The sequence below is a fragment of the Pezoporus flaviventris genome, unplaced genomic scaffold (assembly GCF_033815535.1).
Source record: "Pezoporus flaviventris isolate CSIRO_AGI_PZ_B2104156 unplaced genomic scaffold, CSIRO_AGI_Pfla_v1 ptg000034l, whole genome shotgun sequence".
NCBI lineage: Eukaryota > Metazoa > Chordata > Aves > Psittaciformes > Psittacidae > Pezoporus > Pezoporus flaviventris.
The window spans coordinates 311,146-328,750 of NW_026892582.1; the positions used below are offsets into that span (position 1 = coordinate 311,146).

At 42.1% G+C, this 17,605-nt stretch overlaps 1 protein-coding gene across 3 annotated transcripts in view; it reads right to left on the bottom strand.

Moving 5' to 3' along the window:
- Positions 1–5,895: 5,895 nt before the first annotated feature.
- The window catches only part of GAS7 (growth arrest specific 7), a 96,684-nt gene continuing 84,974 nt past the window's right edge, over positions 5,896–17,605 (bottom strand). For all 3 annotated transcript variants that reach the window (XM_061461901.1, XM_061461900.1, XM_061461902.1), the window contains exons 13-14: positions 14,974–15,072; positions 5,896–14,258 (exon numbers count right to left, since the gene is read on the bottom strand). In XM_061461901.1, coding sequence (XP_061317885.1) covers positions 14,145–14,258; positions 14,974–15,072 — 213 coding nt within the window. In that variant the 3' untranslated portion in view covers positions 5,896–14,144. The remainder of the gene's footprint in view (positions 14,259–14,973; positions 15,073–17,605) is intronic.

Here is a 17,605-nt window from a genome sequence, read left to right on the forward strand (position 1 = left end):
AGGGACACCTCACACTAAACCATCTCACCCAAGGCCTCATCCAACCTGGTCTTGAACACTGCCAGGGATGGAGCATTCACACCTTCCCTGGGCAGCCCTTTCCAGTGCCTCACCACCCTCACAGGAAAGAATTTCCTCCTTAGATCCAATCTAAACTTCCCCTGTTTAAGTTTTAACCCGTTACCCCTTGTCCTATCACCACAGTCCCTAATGAAGAGTCCCTCCCAGTTGACCGTGTCTTCTCCAATCCAAAAAAGACTAATTTCTTCTAGAGCTGTTGCTTAAGATATTAAAAAGCTTGAAGTGGTTTAGAATGCATTTTACTTGGGTGCTAAAAATGTGAAAACTAAGATTTTTACTGTATCGCAGTAAACCAGTTTGCTTTTTAATTGCATTTTAAAGTACTTCAAATGGTCAAGAAAGCAGTTTCCTGTGCTCTTCACAGCAGTCCCTGCTAGGTGCACTTCCTCCTCTTTATTATGTGTATGTTCTTTTTGCCTCTTTCAGTTTATAAAAATGAACTTTTCCATATAAACAGAGCCCAGAGGCCTGATAAATACACTCATCACATGGCTTCCTTCAGAAAGCATATTTGTAAGTAGGTAAACCAGCACTTTTCCTCATAAAAACACATTATTTATTATATCACTGAAGTACAGAAGTTACTTAGTCAACTTGTACACACATTAACTATCAGACAACACAAACGTTAACGTTAGTTAGGGTTTCGTGCTGGTGTAGCCCTAGTAGCAGGATTTTTCCTCTCTACCAACCAATTGCTCGCCTTTACTCCCCAGACTTCCACTGCCTTCCCCTTATAAGAAGGATTGGTGTGAGCTAAAGGGTTCTTTCCTCTAGAAGACAGAGTCCACCCTCCCACCATCCTATTGAGTTTGGTCTCTGCTGAGTCACTCCATTAACTAACAAAGGTGGAATATTCATGCTCAGGACATCAGAGGCAACCCACTCTAAAAACCTGACTTCCACAGCTTTGAAGTTGTCTTTGCCAAGGATTTTGCTTTCCATCAAAACTTGTATGACAAAACAAAATGGAATTTTAAGGCCAAAATAGCTTGTGGAGTTCATCTGAGCCTTCCCAGTAGATGCAGTGTGACAACTGATCTGATCTGTATGAATAAGGTTTATGCAATCTGAATAATCTGCTGTGAGACATGCTATAAATTTTTGTGTTTTACTACACATAAAGCACAACCTTTCAGACACAAAGGCTCCTTCTATGGCCAGAGATGTCAACTATATGCTAATTATTAATGTGTACTTACATTCGTTGTTTAAATATATTACCTCTACATACCAGGCGGGGGCTGCGCTTCGAAGGATCAAATAATAAAGCACAAACATTCCAGCCTGGAGAACTCTTTGTCAGTTATGCCTTGGAATCAATAATACTGGTTTGTAGCTTTTTAAAACATGGAATAAATCCATTAGATTGAGACGTGACAGTTCTGTCAGGTTTCATGTGCTCACTTCCCAAGGCACCACATACAAGTTAAGTAAGGCAAAGAGCCACACATGTGGCACTTCACTGAATACGATGAAAAAGGCAACTTTGGGAAGGTTGGGTGTCTGGGAGACATTCCAGCTCTAGTCTTCTGGTTTGTTCCAGTGCAAACATTTAATAACAACTTTAAGAAAATAGATAAACCAAGTATCCTAGGACAACTTAGGAAGAAATTCTTTACTATGAGGGTGGAAAGGTTGCCCAGAAAAGCTGTGGCTGCCCCATCCTTGGATGTGCTCCTCAAATACAGCAGATGAAAAAGATGATGCTGTGCCTCTGGGTCTATTTGGACATCCCATATACCTGTGCCTAGTACCAGAACTGGAGAATGGGAAGACTTACCAGAAGGCATGTACCTTCTTCAGCACTCTTGACCTTTGTGAGTGCCCAGTCTTCAGTGGAAGACGATGACAAACTTGAGTGTGTGGGACAGCAGCAGAGTGAGCAATGCCAAGCCGTGACATACCTCCTCAGGAGGCTGTAGGCATAATCCTCTCACTCCAGGTTGATGTCAGCTTATTCATCTGCACGGTAGAGCAAAACACTTCCACTTGGCTACATCTGTTGTTTTGCAGCCTCTTGTCTCTTGGTCCACTCCTCCGATATTCCTCTAGGACCAGCATCTGATGTCGCTGGCAGTCCCCATTGCAACAGTCAGTTTCTCTGCTGGCATTTCCACTACAGCCTGATGTCATAAGCTGCATTTAGGGACTTGTGGTGCTCTCACTTCACTGGCCGTCACTATCTTTGGGTCTCCCATAGCACTTCTCCCTTTCCTAGCTACCCCAGCAGTCGCATCTGCCCTTTGCTACATTGGCTTATTATTTGGGCAGGGTATCAGGTTATTAGGCATGCCTCAACTTAAAAACTACATCTTAAAAACCTTGTGTAATTCTGTTTGTCCCACCTGGAGAGGACCAAGCAGGGCTAGGTCTGCTGACCATGAACAACAAATGATGGGGTCAAGGGGGAAGGAACATGATAGTGAGCTGTCAAGATTGCGGGTTGACTACAGAAGGCAAGTAGCCATCTCTTCCCATGCAAGAACTAAGACAACAAATTAACCCAGTGAGATGCAGATTAGTGGGAAGCAGAAGGAGATGCTTCTTATCATACATCACTGTGCTGTTCAGCTGTTTTCTACATCATGTTATGGGAAGTTTATATGAGTTCCAAAATCAGCTCATGGGAGATAAAAACATCTCTCAAGTGCTGTTTAAATACAACACTGTCCCTGCTGGGGAGGAGACAGGCTCTGAACAGGGGTCACCAAGGGCTCAAAATATTATATAGGGATGAATCACAATGTATTTCATTACAAAGCTTTTCTCCCACCCTCCCCTATGAAAGAAACTAGTTCTTACTGGTCACTGTCATGCCAGGACACTGGACTATATGGACTTTTGGCCTAACTCAATTTTTCCTTTTCACAGATTTGAGACTTAAGAAATAACTTTGATTCAGCAATAGATAAGACTGAGGGAAAACATAAAATAGCAAAGGACAAAAGAGGCATTGACTACACACATTTTCATGCCAAAGTGAGCCAACAGGAAAGATTTCTGAGCACTGGGAGCAGTGCTAAGGGGCTGTCCTGACCCGACTCCCATGTTTCCATGTTAACTAGAGCTCCATTTGGCAACCTTTCCCCCTTTAAAATAGACTTGTTAGAAGGTGAAGGGGCAGTGAAAAGAGCTCCAGAAGCCTGGACCTGTAAGCAGAGAGATGGTCACCATGCTGTAAAAGACACCTAAGCAACTGATAGAGAGAGTCCTAGTCTCTCTGAGCAAGCAAGCAGAGACAAATGATACAGTCTTAAAGCATTTGCTAAGTCTACCGAAACCATCAAAGTTCTGTAAACAGAACACTAACTTCTGCTGTAGCTCCAGGAGACCAAGTGTGTGGTTTTCTACTTTATAAAGCAGGAAGTCAAAATAAAATTGGAGCTAAATGTTCTCATCCCCTTCTTTCAGGGCCTTGTGAAAAACGCAGTGCAAACAGAGCATGCAGCACTAACCCGTGAGGCAGGACTGTTTGTCCCTGCAATAAATACTTCATTAGTTCATGTTGGTAATTTTTTCTTCATTTGTATAAGGACCGAGACAGTAATTTATACAAGGAAGATTCTTTGAGTAAGAAATGTGACAGTGCTATTTCTGTGGTTTCAGTCCAGATCCTGACTGCCAAAACTTCACTTGTGTGTGAGGTTGGTTCAGTCATGGGTGTGCAAACAGCACTTCTTGGGCTATTTTGCCTTGACCATCAGTTCATTAATTGCCATTGTATTTAATGAAACCACATGAGAGAAAAAGCAGTTGGCACCTATGTAGCAAAGCAGAAAAAATGACAAGAGCTAAGTTAAACCAGTTGCTTCAACTTTGCACATAGCTTTGCTTTTAAGAGCCTCATGGACCTAAGCCACAATGACCTGTGAGGGCTCAAACCCACTTTCAGCCCATTCAGCTTGTAGAATAAATTAAACTTCTTCATTTGACTCACACCAGTAGTTATGACTGCTCCTAGTAAATGGTCCTGTGTGAATCCTTCCATGAGCACTGTAAATCATCATAAGCATCTCTGATGTTCTGCAACCTAGGTGTGCATGGTGTGTACAGACCCCAATTTCCACTTATACTTAATCTTTGCAATCAAATAAAAGTTAAGACACTCCTAACATACTGTTCAGTTCATCATATAGAAAATTTGTATTTATCTGGAGATTTCAGGATATTGCTGATCAGGGAAGATCAGCAGAAGATGCAGACTGTATTGACATAGTTTTAATTAATAATAATTAATTACCCTAAAGCATTAGGTAAGAGCTTGAGGCACAAATCATATCTACTTAGTCCCAAGAGTGATCTGGAATCAGATTTCCTTACTGATTCCCTTGCAGCTTGCTTTCCATATCTGGGGAACATGAGGGTCAAAAGCTTAATTGCACAGTGGAATGCAAGCTGTTTTAATTATTTTGGTTGCCAAAGTCTAGCACAGGTATTTCTGTGCAGAACGGAGTTAAACCTCCTAACCTTTACATCTAAATGTTGCAGATGGAGAGGCTGCCACACTGCTATCTCCACCATCCACTCTGGTCCTTTCACCTCTGTGTTTTTCAGGGTGCTGACAGTACCCCAGCATACAAAGTACATGTCATGGCTTGTATAATTAACTCCCTATCTTGCGTTTCAAAGTTGGACCAAAGTCCTCTACAACTGAAAATGCTTTCTGCTGGTAAGCTGCAGTTAAATGTAACACAGCACACAGAGGATTGTTACGTATTCACAAAGGTGGTCTGTACCATACACCAACATTGGACACTACATTCTGAAATTCTCCACCAGATTTAGGCCACTTTGGACAAGGTGCAAAGACTCTGCTGTGAAAACCAAGCTGCCACCTGGAACTTTTTCTGTGTCTTACCTTTTGTCTCCTTTTCTAAGAGTGTGCAGCCCCTACAAGTACTTACCACATCAGTGTGCATACACCGGAGCTCTGAGGTGCCATTCTGCAGGTGGCTGCAGAAACTGAATTCTTACATGAGCTCAAAACCAGCCAAATTCTTAGAAGAAACCTCCACCGAGGTTTATAAGATGTGTGGGTACTGCTGTTACCTCCAAAGTCCCCGAGTCACATATCACTGGGAAGACGTGCTTGTGCTCTGCAGACCTGTAAAACCTGCTTGCTCTGAGCTCCACCTCTATAGCAGTATCCCATGATGGTCACTTTTGGAGACAGTTGCTGGATTAGACAGGATTTTGGCAAGGCCAATTTTGACTTTTGCAGAAAACCTGCCAGCATGCATATTAATGCAATTATTCAAAGTAGAATAAGTTATTAACAGTAACATTTTACAATTGCTTTCTCTCCAACTAAGCTTCAAGACACATGCAGAACTTGCAAGTAAAGGACTGACTTGGTATAGAAGACTTAACAGACCACAGAACCATAGAACGGTTTGGATTGGAAGGGACCTTAAAGCTCATACAGCTCTAACCTCCTGCTACGGGCAGGGACACCTTCTACTAGACATGTAATTTAAAGCATGCCCGTTTCGTGGCAGCTGCTTTCAGACCACATTCAACCTGCTTGCTGGTTTAAGGAACAAAACCAGCTACACTTCACTACAGCTGCTTCTTAATTTTCTAAAAATATACGAAATCTTAGGGACTGTACTCATCTGAGTATCATGCAAAGATCTGAAAAGGATAAGTACAAGTAGATTACACCCAAGTAATATGATTGCAAATTCAAGCTGCATCAACAAAGCAGTACGTGCGCACATGGCCCCCAAGTGTTCTTTGATGATACTGCATCGGAAAGTGTGTGGCTTTGGGAGAGAAAAAGCACCTGGGGAAAGACGATTCCATGCTCAATGCGTCTCTGTACAGTTTATTTTACAGGAGATGAGATGAGCACTGTGGTGCATATAAACTTGCAGAACAATATAGGAAAATACAGTTTAACCATATGAAATTGTTTTACAGTAAAGACAGAAAAATTATGTATAGGAAATACCTTCAACACTGAAGGACAAGATCCACAGCTGACATAAAGTAGCTTCCACCAAACTCTGCCAGTTTACCCGAGCTGAAGATCTGCCCCTTAAATCTTTTCCGCATTCAACTTCATAAGTTCAGTAAAGTGATTCCTCTGTGTACCCTTATGGGCCAAAAGCCATCCTATAATACGCACTATGATCTGAGATTTACTAGTTATCCAGTCTGCATGATACATAAACTATTTAAGGGGTCTATTCAGCCAAAATTTATTTAAAGTTACAAAATTTTGGTTAAAGATCTTTAAAATAAGTCATTAGTACTGGCAAAAGACAACTTTCCTAGAAATTTAGAAGTATTTAGCAAAAGTTACACAAAAAGGACCAAATAAGCAACTTCATTTTAGTAGAAAACTCTGGTTTAGTGTATGACTGGTGATCTGGCTGCCTTTGAATCCCTGCAGTTAGAATGTCTGCAAAACTTCTCAGTGGATTTTTCACACTATTTTGGGCTGCTGGAAGAATGGAAATAATCTCAGGAGAAGAAAATATTTGTCCAATACTAGTACCTGCTTTATTTCATAATGGACAGAGGTTGCTGTCTCTATGGAGTATTTTTGACCTGCTGGAATAAAAGTCTGGTAAATGGGCACTCAGATTTTTTAGGCTATTCTGAAAATTTCAGACATCACATCAAAAAAAAAAAACAAAACCAAACCAAAAAAAAAAAACAACCCCAAAACCCAACTCCGAAAGAACGAGGGATTTCAGGCCAAGCATTCCCAAATTCAAATTACTAAGATTGTCATGTCATGGAGATGGGAGATCCCTGAAATCACTTTTCAGCTTTAGACTTCCAGTACCAGAAAATTTCTTCTCAGCAACTGCATTAAAAAAGTCAGGTTGTTTTGATTTTACACAAGAAAGGCCTATTTAGGCCCCAAATGCACTTACTCAACTATTTTTATGCAGAATTCCCTGCTTACTCTACTGAATGATGTGTCAGAAGATGAGGTTAGCAACTCCTTCAATGCAATTCCTTTTAAGTCTTAACATTTCCAACTCCATTTTCAGCATTGAGAATTTAGAATGACTGTGCTGGACAGTAAATGATCACTGAGACAAAGCCAGGTCTACTGGATATGTGGATGTCCTAAAGGAGTGCAGAGTGCAGAGCAAGGAAGGAGCATTGAGAATCCAGCACAGATCTGTGCAAACTGGCTGCTCCTGAGTTTTGGGAATTTATAGGGTGAATCTGTGTATTCTACATGCTTGTGGCAGATACAATTTAAAGAGGCACTTCAAGGGGAATTACTAGCAGAATTTTAGTCAGGTTGTGATACAAACTGTTACTCAGCTCTTTGTTAAATCAGTAACCCTGAAAGACTGCATATATTGAGAATTACAGTCTATCTACTCACTGAACCTGAATACAGAAGCTAAAAGCTTTTGTTCTGAATATCCACTGAGTTGGTCTCTTACACCCTAAGTAGTTCAACTTAATGTAAGTTGAGGGAATTAAATCTGAATGTGTCAAGTAAATATTTTTTCCTTTTTTTTTTTTTTTTACCTGTAATTATTATGTGGTAACACTTGTTTTTACTGGTCTATGGAAAATTTTTATCCATGTACAATTCTTATAATCAATTGCATCATTAGGCACAAAAGGTTTCTGCCTTGAGGAAATGGGATTAGAAATTGAAGACAAATTGTGCTATCTGTTGGTCCCTTCAGAAAAAAACTGTCCAGGAATTAAAACTAAACTGTGACTAGCACAGAAAGGAGGCATTGCACTTCCAAACCCAGTGGCTGGTAAGAAAAATCCAAAAGAAAAGCCAAAATAACACCTCCCAAAAGCATGCACTTACCACTCTCAGAAAATATCCAAAAGTATGAAGTTTGGTCAGTCAAAATTAAAGAAAAGATTATCAAAACTGGTGTATCTCAGTGTTAGAGGGTTGGCTACAGTACCAATGAAGAGTTCAAAATAAGAATTGAAAGATGCACATTTATATGAGTAAGATCTATATCACAAAAAGTTGTGAATGTTATTTATACAATAGTTCTTCTCAGGAAAAGACAAGGATTGGCTGTTAGGAAAGACTTTATCACCAAGAAAGATGGTGTGCTCCAAGCTCCTGGAGGATACCTGCACAACAGGCTTGACATGTCTGTGCCAGACTTACAGTCAGTTCAGTGCAAGGGCACAGGACATCATAGCACTGTGATGCCAGAAACCATACTGTAGCACCAGGGTGGGATTGCCACATGTCTCCCACTGGCACAACTAGGTGCTACTTAAAGAGCCCTGTATCAAGCAACAGATACTAGGAAATGTTTCATCACTGCTTTTAATGTGCTAAGCAGAGTTCAGAGTGTGAGGAGCCTGTTAACAGACTCACCAGAGCCTGAGGGAGACAAGTGCCTCGTGTCCAGAAGCTCAAATGCCACCGGGTCAGCTGAAGATTTTCCTGCCCTACGTGTCTGGTTTTAATTTGAATCTGCCTCCCTCTATTCCCACCTGGTTAAGTTAAATGTGACCAGCAGGCTCCTCTGGCAGAATGTCAGACAGCTGTGCTGTGCAAAGAAGGATGCTCAGCAGCCATTCCCTACCACCGTATGAGTACAGGGGGATGCCTACAAAGCAAGAACAATCCACAGCAATCCTTCAGCAACCTCTGGGATCTCATTCTCCTATTTCAACACATGCTGAGTAGCAAAAAGCCTAGATTTTCCAGAAAGTGATCAAGAAAGGTCATTTTAAAGCTGTCTTTTTGACACTGTTTTTTGAAGCCCTAGTTCTCATAAAGCGCAAAAGGTTAAGGGTGACCAGGACTGCCTCCAGAACACCAGACTGCACCATCTCTGGCAACAGACCCAGCAGGCTGCACTAGCACAAAAAAAGCACACTAGCTACTATGAAATAGCAAGCATGTTTGCAATTCAGGAGAAAACAGTTAACTGATCACACCAACAAGTCACATTACTCATTCCAGGGGGACCTTCAAGGTGCTGGTCTGGATTCCTTAAGGTGCTTGATAGTGAAGGACCCACCTGGGTGAGCAGTGTTCTTTTTCTCCCTGTGTGTGACTGAAGAAATAGATGAGCAAAGCTACTTCTTAACTGAATTTCTGATTTGGGTTTTTACAGCTGCATCAGAAGGTAAGCCTTAGCACCACGCTCTAGAGCTGTGCTCCTACTACAGCCTGACACAGGGCCACTCGTGGAATGCCTGGGAACTGCATGTACAGCAGGTAGGTCTTATACATTAAGTATCTGAGGCTCCCATTTCTTAATGATGTTTACCTTATATATGTATTCAATGACTAAGAAAAAAAACCCCAACAAACCCCCAAAAAGCCTTGTGCATTTCTGTTTGTTAGCCTGATTTTCAAAGTCTTTTATCACCTACATCCCTGTTGTGTTCCAAGAAATCTTGGAGTGCCAAGCACTTCCAAAGAGCAGGTGGAAAGAAGACTGCACATTTTTACGTGAAGAGTCTAACTTGCAGCAAATATTTCAACAATGACATTAAACCAGGGAAAAATGTAAAGAGGTTCTGAGAAATTCTGAGTGCTACTGAGCATGTAAAAGTTCCCTGTGAATACTTTACAGAAAACTCCTCTCAAGAAAAAAGGAGTGATCCGAGTGCAGTTCACTGTCACAAGGCAACTACACAGACTGACATTATAGCATGAGGCTATCAGTTAAGCAAAAAGCATCTAATTCTTCAACATCAAACTGCACAGATGCATGAAGGCTAAAGAGAACCAGAGCACAACTTTGCATGCTGCCTGTTATGCACAAAAAGAAGCATGATTTCAATGTTTGTTGTAACTGTGCAACATGAGGGGGAGCAGAGCTACCCCACAGCAGCTCAGGCAGGGCTGCAAGAAGGGGAAAAGTATTCTAGAAACGTAACAGAGATTTCCTTATGACTTGCACTGCTGTTACGATAATTAAAAAGAAAAAATATAGTTATCTTTAAAGGTCCCAGTGTCAGGTAACAAAATAACATTCCCACAAGGGAACAACTGAAGTCTTTCAAACTATGTTCAGCACACAGAAGTAATTTACAGATGTGAGTGAATCTGGAGAAGACTGAAAATCTGCTGGAAAGCCTTTTTGGATGTTGCTCTATAAAAGCAACTGGAATCTTGACAGTGATGGGAGGAAAGTGCAATTGGCTCACATGGTAAAGGACTCCTTGCTTTCAGCTCAGCAACTCCAACAGGAATCAGCCAATAGCACTGGATCCAGAGTGAGTTCTGTTAGAAAATAAGCTGAAAGAATATCTTAGAGAAAAACTTCCAGCAAGGACTCTGTTGAGTAAGCTGTGCCAGGAGATGTCTTTGAAGACATAGGTGGGCTGGTGTGGATGATGAATAAAATTCACATTCTGCACGGCAGCTGAAGATACAGCTGGTAAACACCTCACCAGCTCTGGCACCAGAGCCAGCACACCCTGTGGGTTCAAAGCCATAGGAATTCGTACAGCCTTTTTGTTCACACAAGGGCCAAAAGGCTCTGGCTGAAATAAAGATTGCCAGGGAGCCAGAGGCTTGACAGCACAAGTATGTGACAGCATTGGTTAGGCAAAGAGCAAGCGCTGCAGTACGTAGGTGGCTTCAACAAAAACCCAGGCAAGTAGAGCTCCCAGGTAAGAACAAACCACAAGCAATTCCCACTGACTGTACGCACCTCTTAGGGTGAAAGTGCACAACACTAATCAAAAGCTCACCTTCTGCTCTGTGACCACAGGCCATGTGAAGATGTAAACCAGCCTTGTCACTCAACAGAATTTTTCATGTAGTAACTAAAATAGTAAAAACTTGGATCAAGTGTGTGAGCCTACCTGCCAGGCGAAATGGGGTGATGCTTAAGCTCAGTACTTACGAAGGTAAGAGGCTTACTTTGCTATTCCTATTTATCAGTTACATTGCAACATCATGCTTTCCACATGCTAGCTTTGTTACCATAACACAAAGCTGAATATGGCTCTGGACAAGAAGCTGTTTATGATGACCAATTACAAGTTCAGCTGCATTTTTGCAACTCAGTGGAAGATTAATTGAGCAAAGCTGTGACTCCCAAAGTTACCCTGTAAGGAATGAACACGAAGGCAGGTGTCCATATTCTCAAACATGCCACTACCTTCTTTGAGGATGTTGTCCATTCAGAAGCACAGGGGCTCCAGCATTCCCTGACTTGTAAGGCATGCCACTGTCCATGATCCATCAGCCAGCGAAATGAATGCGCCAGGTAACACTGATCCTACAGTCTGCAGTGTCATATCACAAAGGAATATCAACTTTTGCAGGAAATAAGCTGCAAACTGTCTATGAGCAACAGCAAAACTTCCACCTATTACAGATGAGTATCTTGTTTTAGAGAAAGCATCTCATCCACTGCAGAGCAGCACTGCCTGAGAGTTTGCTGGGCCCAGTAAAGATTAACAGCCAGGTACAAGGGCTCTCCTCAGGTTATCAAAGTGAAAAAGGGAGACAATCTCCATCAAAAGAATGATCATTCTGTGCAGCTCACGCATGCCTGCAACATTTCAAATGGACCAAAACCAAGAAGTAGGAGAACTGTCTGGAAATAAAACTAAAGGGAAAAAAAGCAGCTACCAGAAAAGACAACTGAGAAATAACAGCAGCTTAAATACAACTTAGTAGAGGAACCAAAATACTCTTTGGTCCTCACAGAAACCTATGCTAATGGACAGTATTTCCAGTCCAAAACAGATAAAATAAAAAACATCTTTAAAGAGTAAAAGTGTAATTGGTAACAGATTATTTCAGGTATTTTTAAGGAGAATCCTGTATAAAGTGCACAATTAGCTTGGTTTTGCAATCAAAACACGATTGTGGTGAGGTGGCATCAAGATTGCTTATTCTGATTTACAATAGAGCTTAGAACACAGGGGTCCACCTGAGATGCAGCTCTAAAGTACTCCAGTTATTTTTGGCCATTGAAGTTTTGAAAGCTCACCCTGCCCCTGTGGTTTAATAAAAAGAAAAGTGCCTGTCCTCCAAAGTGCATGGTAGAGATAGGAAAAGTATCATTGGTATGACAAAATGAGTAAGAGAGTCAATCAGTAGGAAGACCGTAAAAGACATCACCACAAAACATCCCTGCTTGAGTAGCAGAAGAGGAATCTGGGGAAGAGTATGTACTCTACTGAGTTCAGGGACTGTGTGACACAAACCATGTTTCATTTGTACTGCAATGGTCTTGGCAGGTACTTAGAAGAGTCTCACATAACTGTGCTGGATGCTTCCAACACTGAGAATAAAACAATAGTCACAAATTCAGAAGTGTGTCTGGAGGTGTCACACGAGGAACAGTGATCCTGAGCATGCAGTGGTCATGGCAGCGCACTTGCCAACGTGCAAAGGTTTATAAAGGGTAATGATTCAGCAGAGATGTGGGTTGTAGAAGCATTTTTCAAGACAAGAATGAATCTATATTAGTAAAGAGATGGTTGAGGAAAAGGGAACAGGAGGAAAATGCCATAGAATTCAGACTGAAATAACAAACCAGGAAAATAATCACTGCAGCATTATTAAATACGTGCTTCAGGTAAGACTTCTCTGTGTCTCAGAATTTGTAAAGGGGAATATTAATTCTCAGTGATCCAATCACAGCACTCAGAGGCTGGTAAATAAAAACCTAAAACAGCAGTAGAACAAAAGGATGCAATTTTGGTGCTGGGGAGAAATGATGGAAACAATGAGGTGAAGTGGATCAAATGGCATAGTACTGCTTGGGAAATTGTAGATAGCAACACAGTAAAGGCCACAGTGGTGAGAATCAAGGTTTCGGATCTAAAGCAAGAATCTTGGCATTGTATGAAATGCTGAAAACTGTATTACCAGCAACACTGAACAGTCAATCAGAAATGACAGCAAGAAAAGAAAATGAATTTTCAAAAACCTTTTCAAAACCAGTCTCCAAACTATACAATATTATGTGCCAGGGGCAGTGTTACATTTTTGGTAGTTTGTGGTAAAGGTAACAAAGGAAAAGCCTAAGGTTAAGAATCAGCTGGTGCAGAAGTGCTGGGCACCTACATCTCTTATATTTAATGCAATCTAGCATCACAGATTCATGGCATCTTTGAAAATCAGGCTCTAAAAAGATAAACCCCACAATTTAGCTGGAAAAACTTGGCAATTAAAGATACCTAAAGGCTGCAATATTCACCTGAAGGAACCAACAAAGGGCAATTTAAACCTGGATCCTAAATCAAATGTAAGAGGGCTGTCTTGAAGGAGATTTTTGTGAGAAAACATCTTGCATAAGCAGGAAAGGTTTTGAGTATCTCATTTATTCCTTGGTATATAACCTCTTTCTGTCATTGAGGGCACTCAGACAGCTAATGAGGTAGGTATAGCACGACCAAGTCTTTCCTTATAAATAACAGTGCTAGTTAACACTTTCAACCTTACTGATTGGCCTGGAACAGAAATCATGATGACAATGGGTTTATGTATCCCTGAGAGGGAGTGTAAAACAGGAAGAACAGGACTCTTCTCCATAGATATTGGGAGAAGGGCCTTGGTGGGAAACTGTGTTATATGAAATAAGTGTGTTTGCACAACACTGCTGCAAGATACGTGTTTTATAGATGGGGGAACCGGAAAAGTTAACTGACTTGCCTATAGCCATGAAAGCAGTCAGTGACAGACCTGGGATTCATGATCAGGACCTCCTTGCCTCCTGCATCATGTTCAGTTATTCACTTGCTGGCCAGAGGCTCTCTGCATGGTTGTTCTAACATACTGTATAAAGATAGTCATGCAAGGGATGTAGCACAAAGTCACTGAAGAACAGAGCTCTCCTTGTACCAGAAAGCAGATTTCTTCTGGAAGCTGCGTGCAATTGGGAACCTCTGGTGGGAAGCACACATCTGGTTTCTTCATCCTGGAATGTCTGGTGCTTAAGGCTTAGCACAATGAGGACCATTTTAATGACTAAATGTAACAGAGATGGCCTGTACAGGCATAAATTACAAGGAGTCTGGTAGTGGAACAACCTTTTCCTTATGCTCTTCTGACCCTTAAAAAGCAAACATTAGCTGGGTTAATTCAGTGGACTCATGACATACAACTAAAGATCAGTCTATATTTCCATGTCCACAGGTCGGATATCTCCAGTTTTGTGTTCTTTTACCCACAGTTCCCTGTCTTTGGCAGGATCCACTTTCCGAAGCAACTGATCCACGAGCTCTACTGTCTAAAATGAACAAAACAAGAATCAAAATGTCAAGGACACATTTCAAGCAGAAGCAGTCATTGCTCTGAAGTATAGAGCAGCTATGGGCACACTTATATTGCATTTGCAGACAAGTGAGAACTGCAGGTACACATGACTTAGTGGACAACAGTCACATCTGAATGTGAAGCCTCACAGCAGGAAGCAAAGAGGCTGACTTTTAACATCAAGCAGAGACAGGCTTCCTATGCCAGGCACTAGCCAGATGGTCTCTGCTTCCTGTCCTGCAATCCGTACCTTACACCAAATACGACCATGTACTGAGGTCAGCAAACAGCCCCCATGTTTTAGTATTTGAAAACTAGCCAGTTTTTTAATACAAAAAAAATATATACATTCCCTCTCCCAACTATTTACCACCTTCCTTGCAAGAATAGACCAGCTCAGGAATAGCGCATCTTGCAGGGAGAACTAATAATAGCTCATGCTGTTCACATGTAATTCAATTCAGTGTGTCTCCCCCAACAAGAAGCTGTGATCTAGAAGTATGAAATGTAATCAGGATAAGAGAGTCTTGGAGGAGCAGAAATGTAGGGTGGCAGTAAAAACTAACAAGCTGACTGCGTACGCTTTTCACTCCTCCTTTTGATACAGGTCAGTTGGATGAGGATAGGGACTCTTCTGCTCAGCTGAAGTACAATAAAGGCCAAAGGGACCAAACAAAAAGCAGACTTACACTTTGGTTGAACATGTCTGTCTCATGCCGCAGCTGTGTATACTGGCAAAGATGCTGCCGAATCATCTCCACCCTTTCAACTTCTAGTCTCTCAAGCTCCTAGACACAAAAGAAAACAAATTCATATTTTGGTTGGAAGCTGAGCTTGAAGGCCCAGGGAAGGGATGACACACAAAAGGTTGTCAGTCAGTGTGATACTACTCCAGGGTCATGCTTTGGAGCTGAACTCTGTGGTTGCACATCTCTCTGATTTGTAGAGAATCAGAGACAACAAGCAACAGAATTCCCTTCATTATGAACCCAGTGACAGAAAAGAACCATAGAACCACAGAATAACAGGTTGGAAGGGACCTCAAGGATCATCTTGTCCAACTTTTCTAGGCAAAGCATAACCTAAACTAGATGCCCCAGGACCCTGTCAGGCTCAGTTTTAAAAGTCCAGTGTTGTGGTATCATCACCGACCTTCAAAAGGCACTGTCCTGTTTGAGCCATTTTTTCTGGGTTTCTCTGAATTCTTGAGTGCAATGGGAATATTTATTCCATTTGACGGGGAAAGTAATTTCATTTGTAACACGACATTTGCTAGTAACTACAAAGTAGCTATAGTCTAAACTTCTTCAAAACTGAGACAACCAAGGGAGAGAGGCAAGCCTCTATTCTTAGGGATGCTGCAAGCAAGAAGGCATCTGTTTCCTGCAGGAAGCTTTGCATGCCTTGTTGCTAGCTCCAGAAGTTGCAGTGGAAGCAGGAGACGATGCTGAGCGGTACAACCTTACTGCCCTTGGTCTAACCAGGCACGTGTAAAAGCTGTTTTCTTTCCACCACATGAGCTGGCACAAGGCTCCACCTCACTCAGCTGCCAGTAAGCTGACCCCAGCAATGATTCAGTTGAAAAGGCAGATCATTTCTAACTTGCCTCCTGCTCCTTCTGCCTCCCTCTTCTCCTGGATTCTGATATTATATCCCCAAATCTGCATTAAGTCCCTCCTTGTCCATCTGAGTGGAAGAAGCATGCTATGGAAATCTGCCTTTAAAAACATAGTGTAATGTACTTTGCTGTACCATTAGAAAGCTCTGCATTCACAGGCACAACAGTGGGCCAAAATCTTTTAAAACTGCTGTCAGAGGGCATTTCTGATGCTCACTTACTGTGTATCGAGGTGGAAAGCAACGTGAGCATACGCAAGCAGGCGAAACACTTCATTGCCTTCCCTGTGCTATTTGCAAGTTGGTAAACACCTTTTTGGAAACAGATTCTTCCTTACAGCACAAAAACCTCAGGTGGTCAACTACCAGCCTGGGGAGGAAGAGCAAAGGAGCTTGTAGAATCATAGACTCACATAATAGTTTGAGTCAGAAGGGACCTTCAAAGCTCATCTAGTCAAATCCCCCTGCAATGAGCAGGGACATCTTCAACTAGATCAGGCTGCCCAGAACCACATCCAGCCTGACAGTGAATGTCTCCAGGGATGGTGCATCCACCACCTCAATGTTGGAAACACAGAAGATCTTGTCTAGAAAATGATGTCAAATATCATGGCTCAAATCATTTGTGTTTCATATTTTACTGTGTCCAGCTTTGGGCTCCTCAGCACAAGACAGATGAGGAGCTACTGGAGATGGACCAGCGGAGGCCACAAGGATGATCAGGGGTCTGGAGCATCTCTCTTATGAGGACACATTGCAAAAGCTGGACCTGTTTAGTCTAGAGAAGAGCAAACTGAGAGGGAATCTCATCAGTGCAGATCAATAGCTCAACGGTGGGTGACAGGAGGATGGGACCAGACTCTTCAGTGGTGCCCAGTGACAGGATGATGAACAATAGCCATAAACTAAAGTAACAAGAAGTTTCACCTCAACATGAGGAAGAACTTTCCATAGAAGGTGGCAGAGCTCTGGCACAGGCTGCCCAGGGAGGTTGTGGAGTCTCCCTCTCCAGAGACATTCCAAACCTGCCTGAGCATGTTCCTGTGTGACCTGCTCTGGGTGGCCCTGCCCTGGCAGGGGGTTGAACTGGATGACCTTCAGAGGGCTACTGCAACCCCAGCGATTCTGGGATTCTGTGAAAAACCCACAACAGTGTCACCCATATTGGCCTGTCCATTAATTCTCACCCATAAACTCTCGTTTGTCTGTCCCTGGGCAGAGCTCAACCCATCCCAGTTGCTCTCTCAAATAAAGAGCAAATTCCTCTTAAGTCATCTACTAGCACACTTCTGGGTCGTAGTTCTCCAGAAGCAAATATGCAGCTAACATATATCTGGCCATATCTGGACACAGTGGCACTGACGGTCAGTGTCATTTGCATCAGTGAGAAACCATCAGTGGAGGGGAGAGGAGAATCAGATCCTGTATGTATAGGAACAGCCAACTTTTTCTCTCCTGTTCTGCTTTTGCGAAGACATCCTCCTCCTGGTTTTCTGCTCACCCATCTGCCTTTATTTACTGCACTTTAAATATTGCACTTACACACTTCCAAATGCTGAGCAATTTATTATCCTCTTCTTTTTAGGAGGAGTTTACAGTTTTGTATTTGGCCAATGAGAAAAACACATGCAAAAGACATTTTATTTCCTGCTTTTGAAAGCAATCAGCTCTTTATCTAGAAGGGCTGTAAGGAATTACATGAGG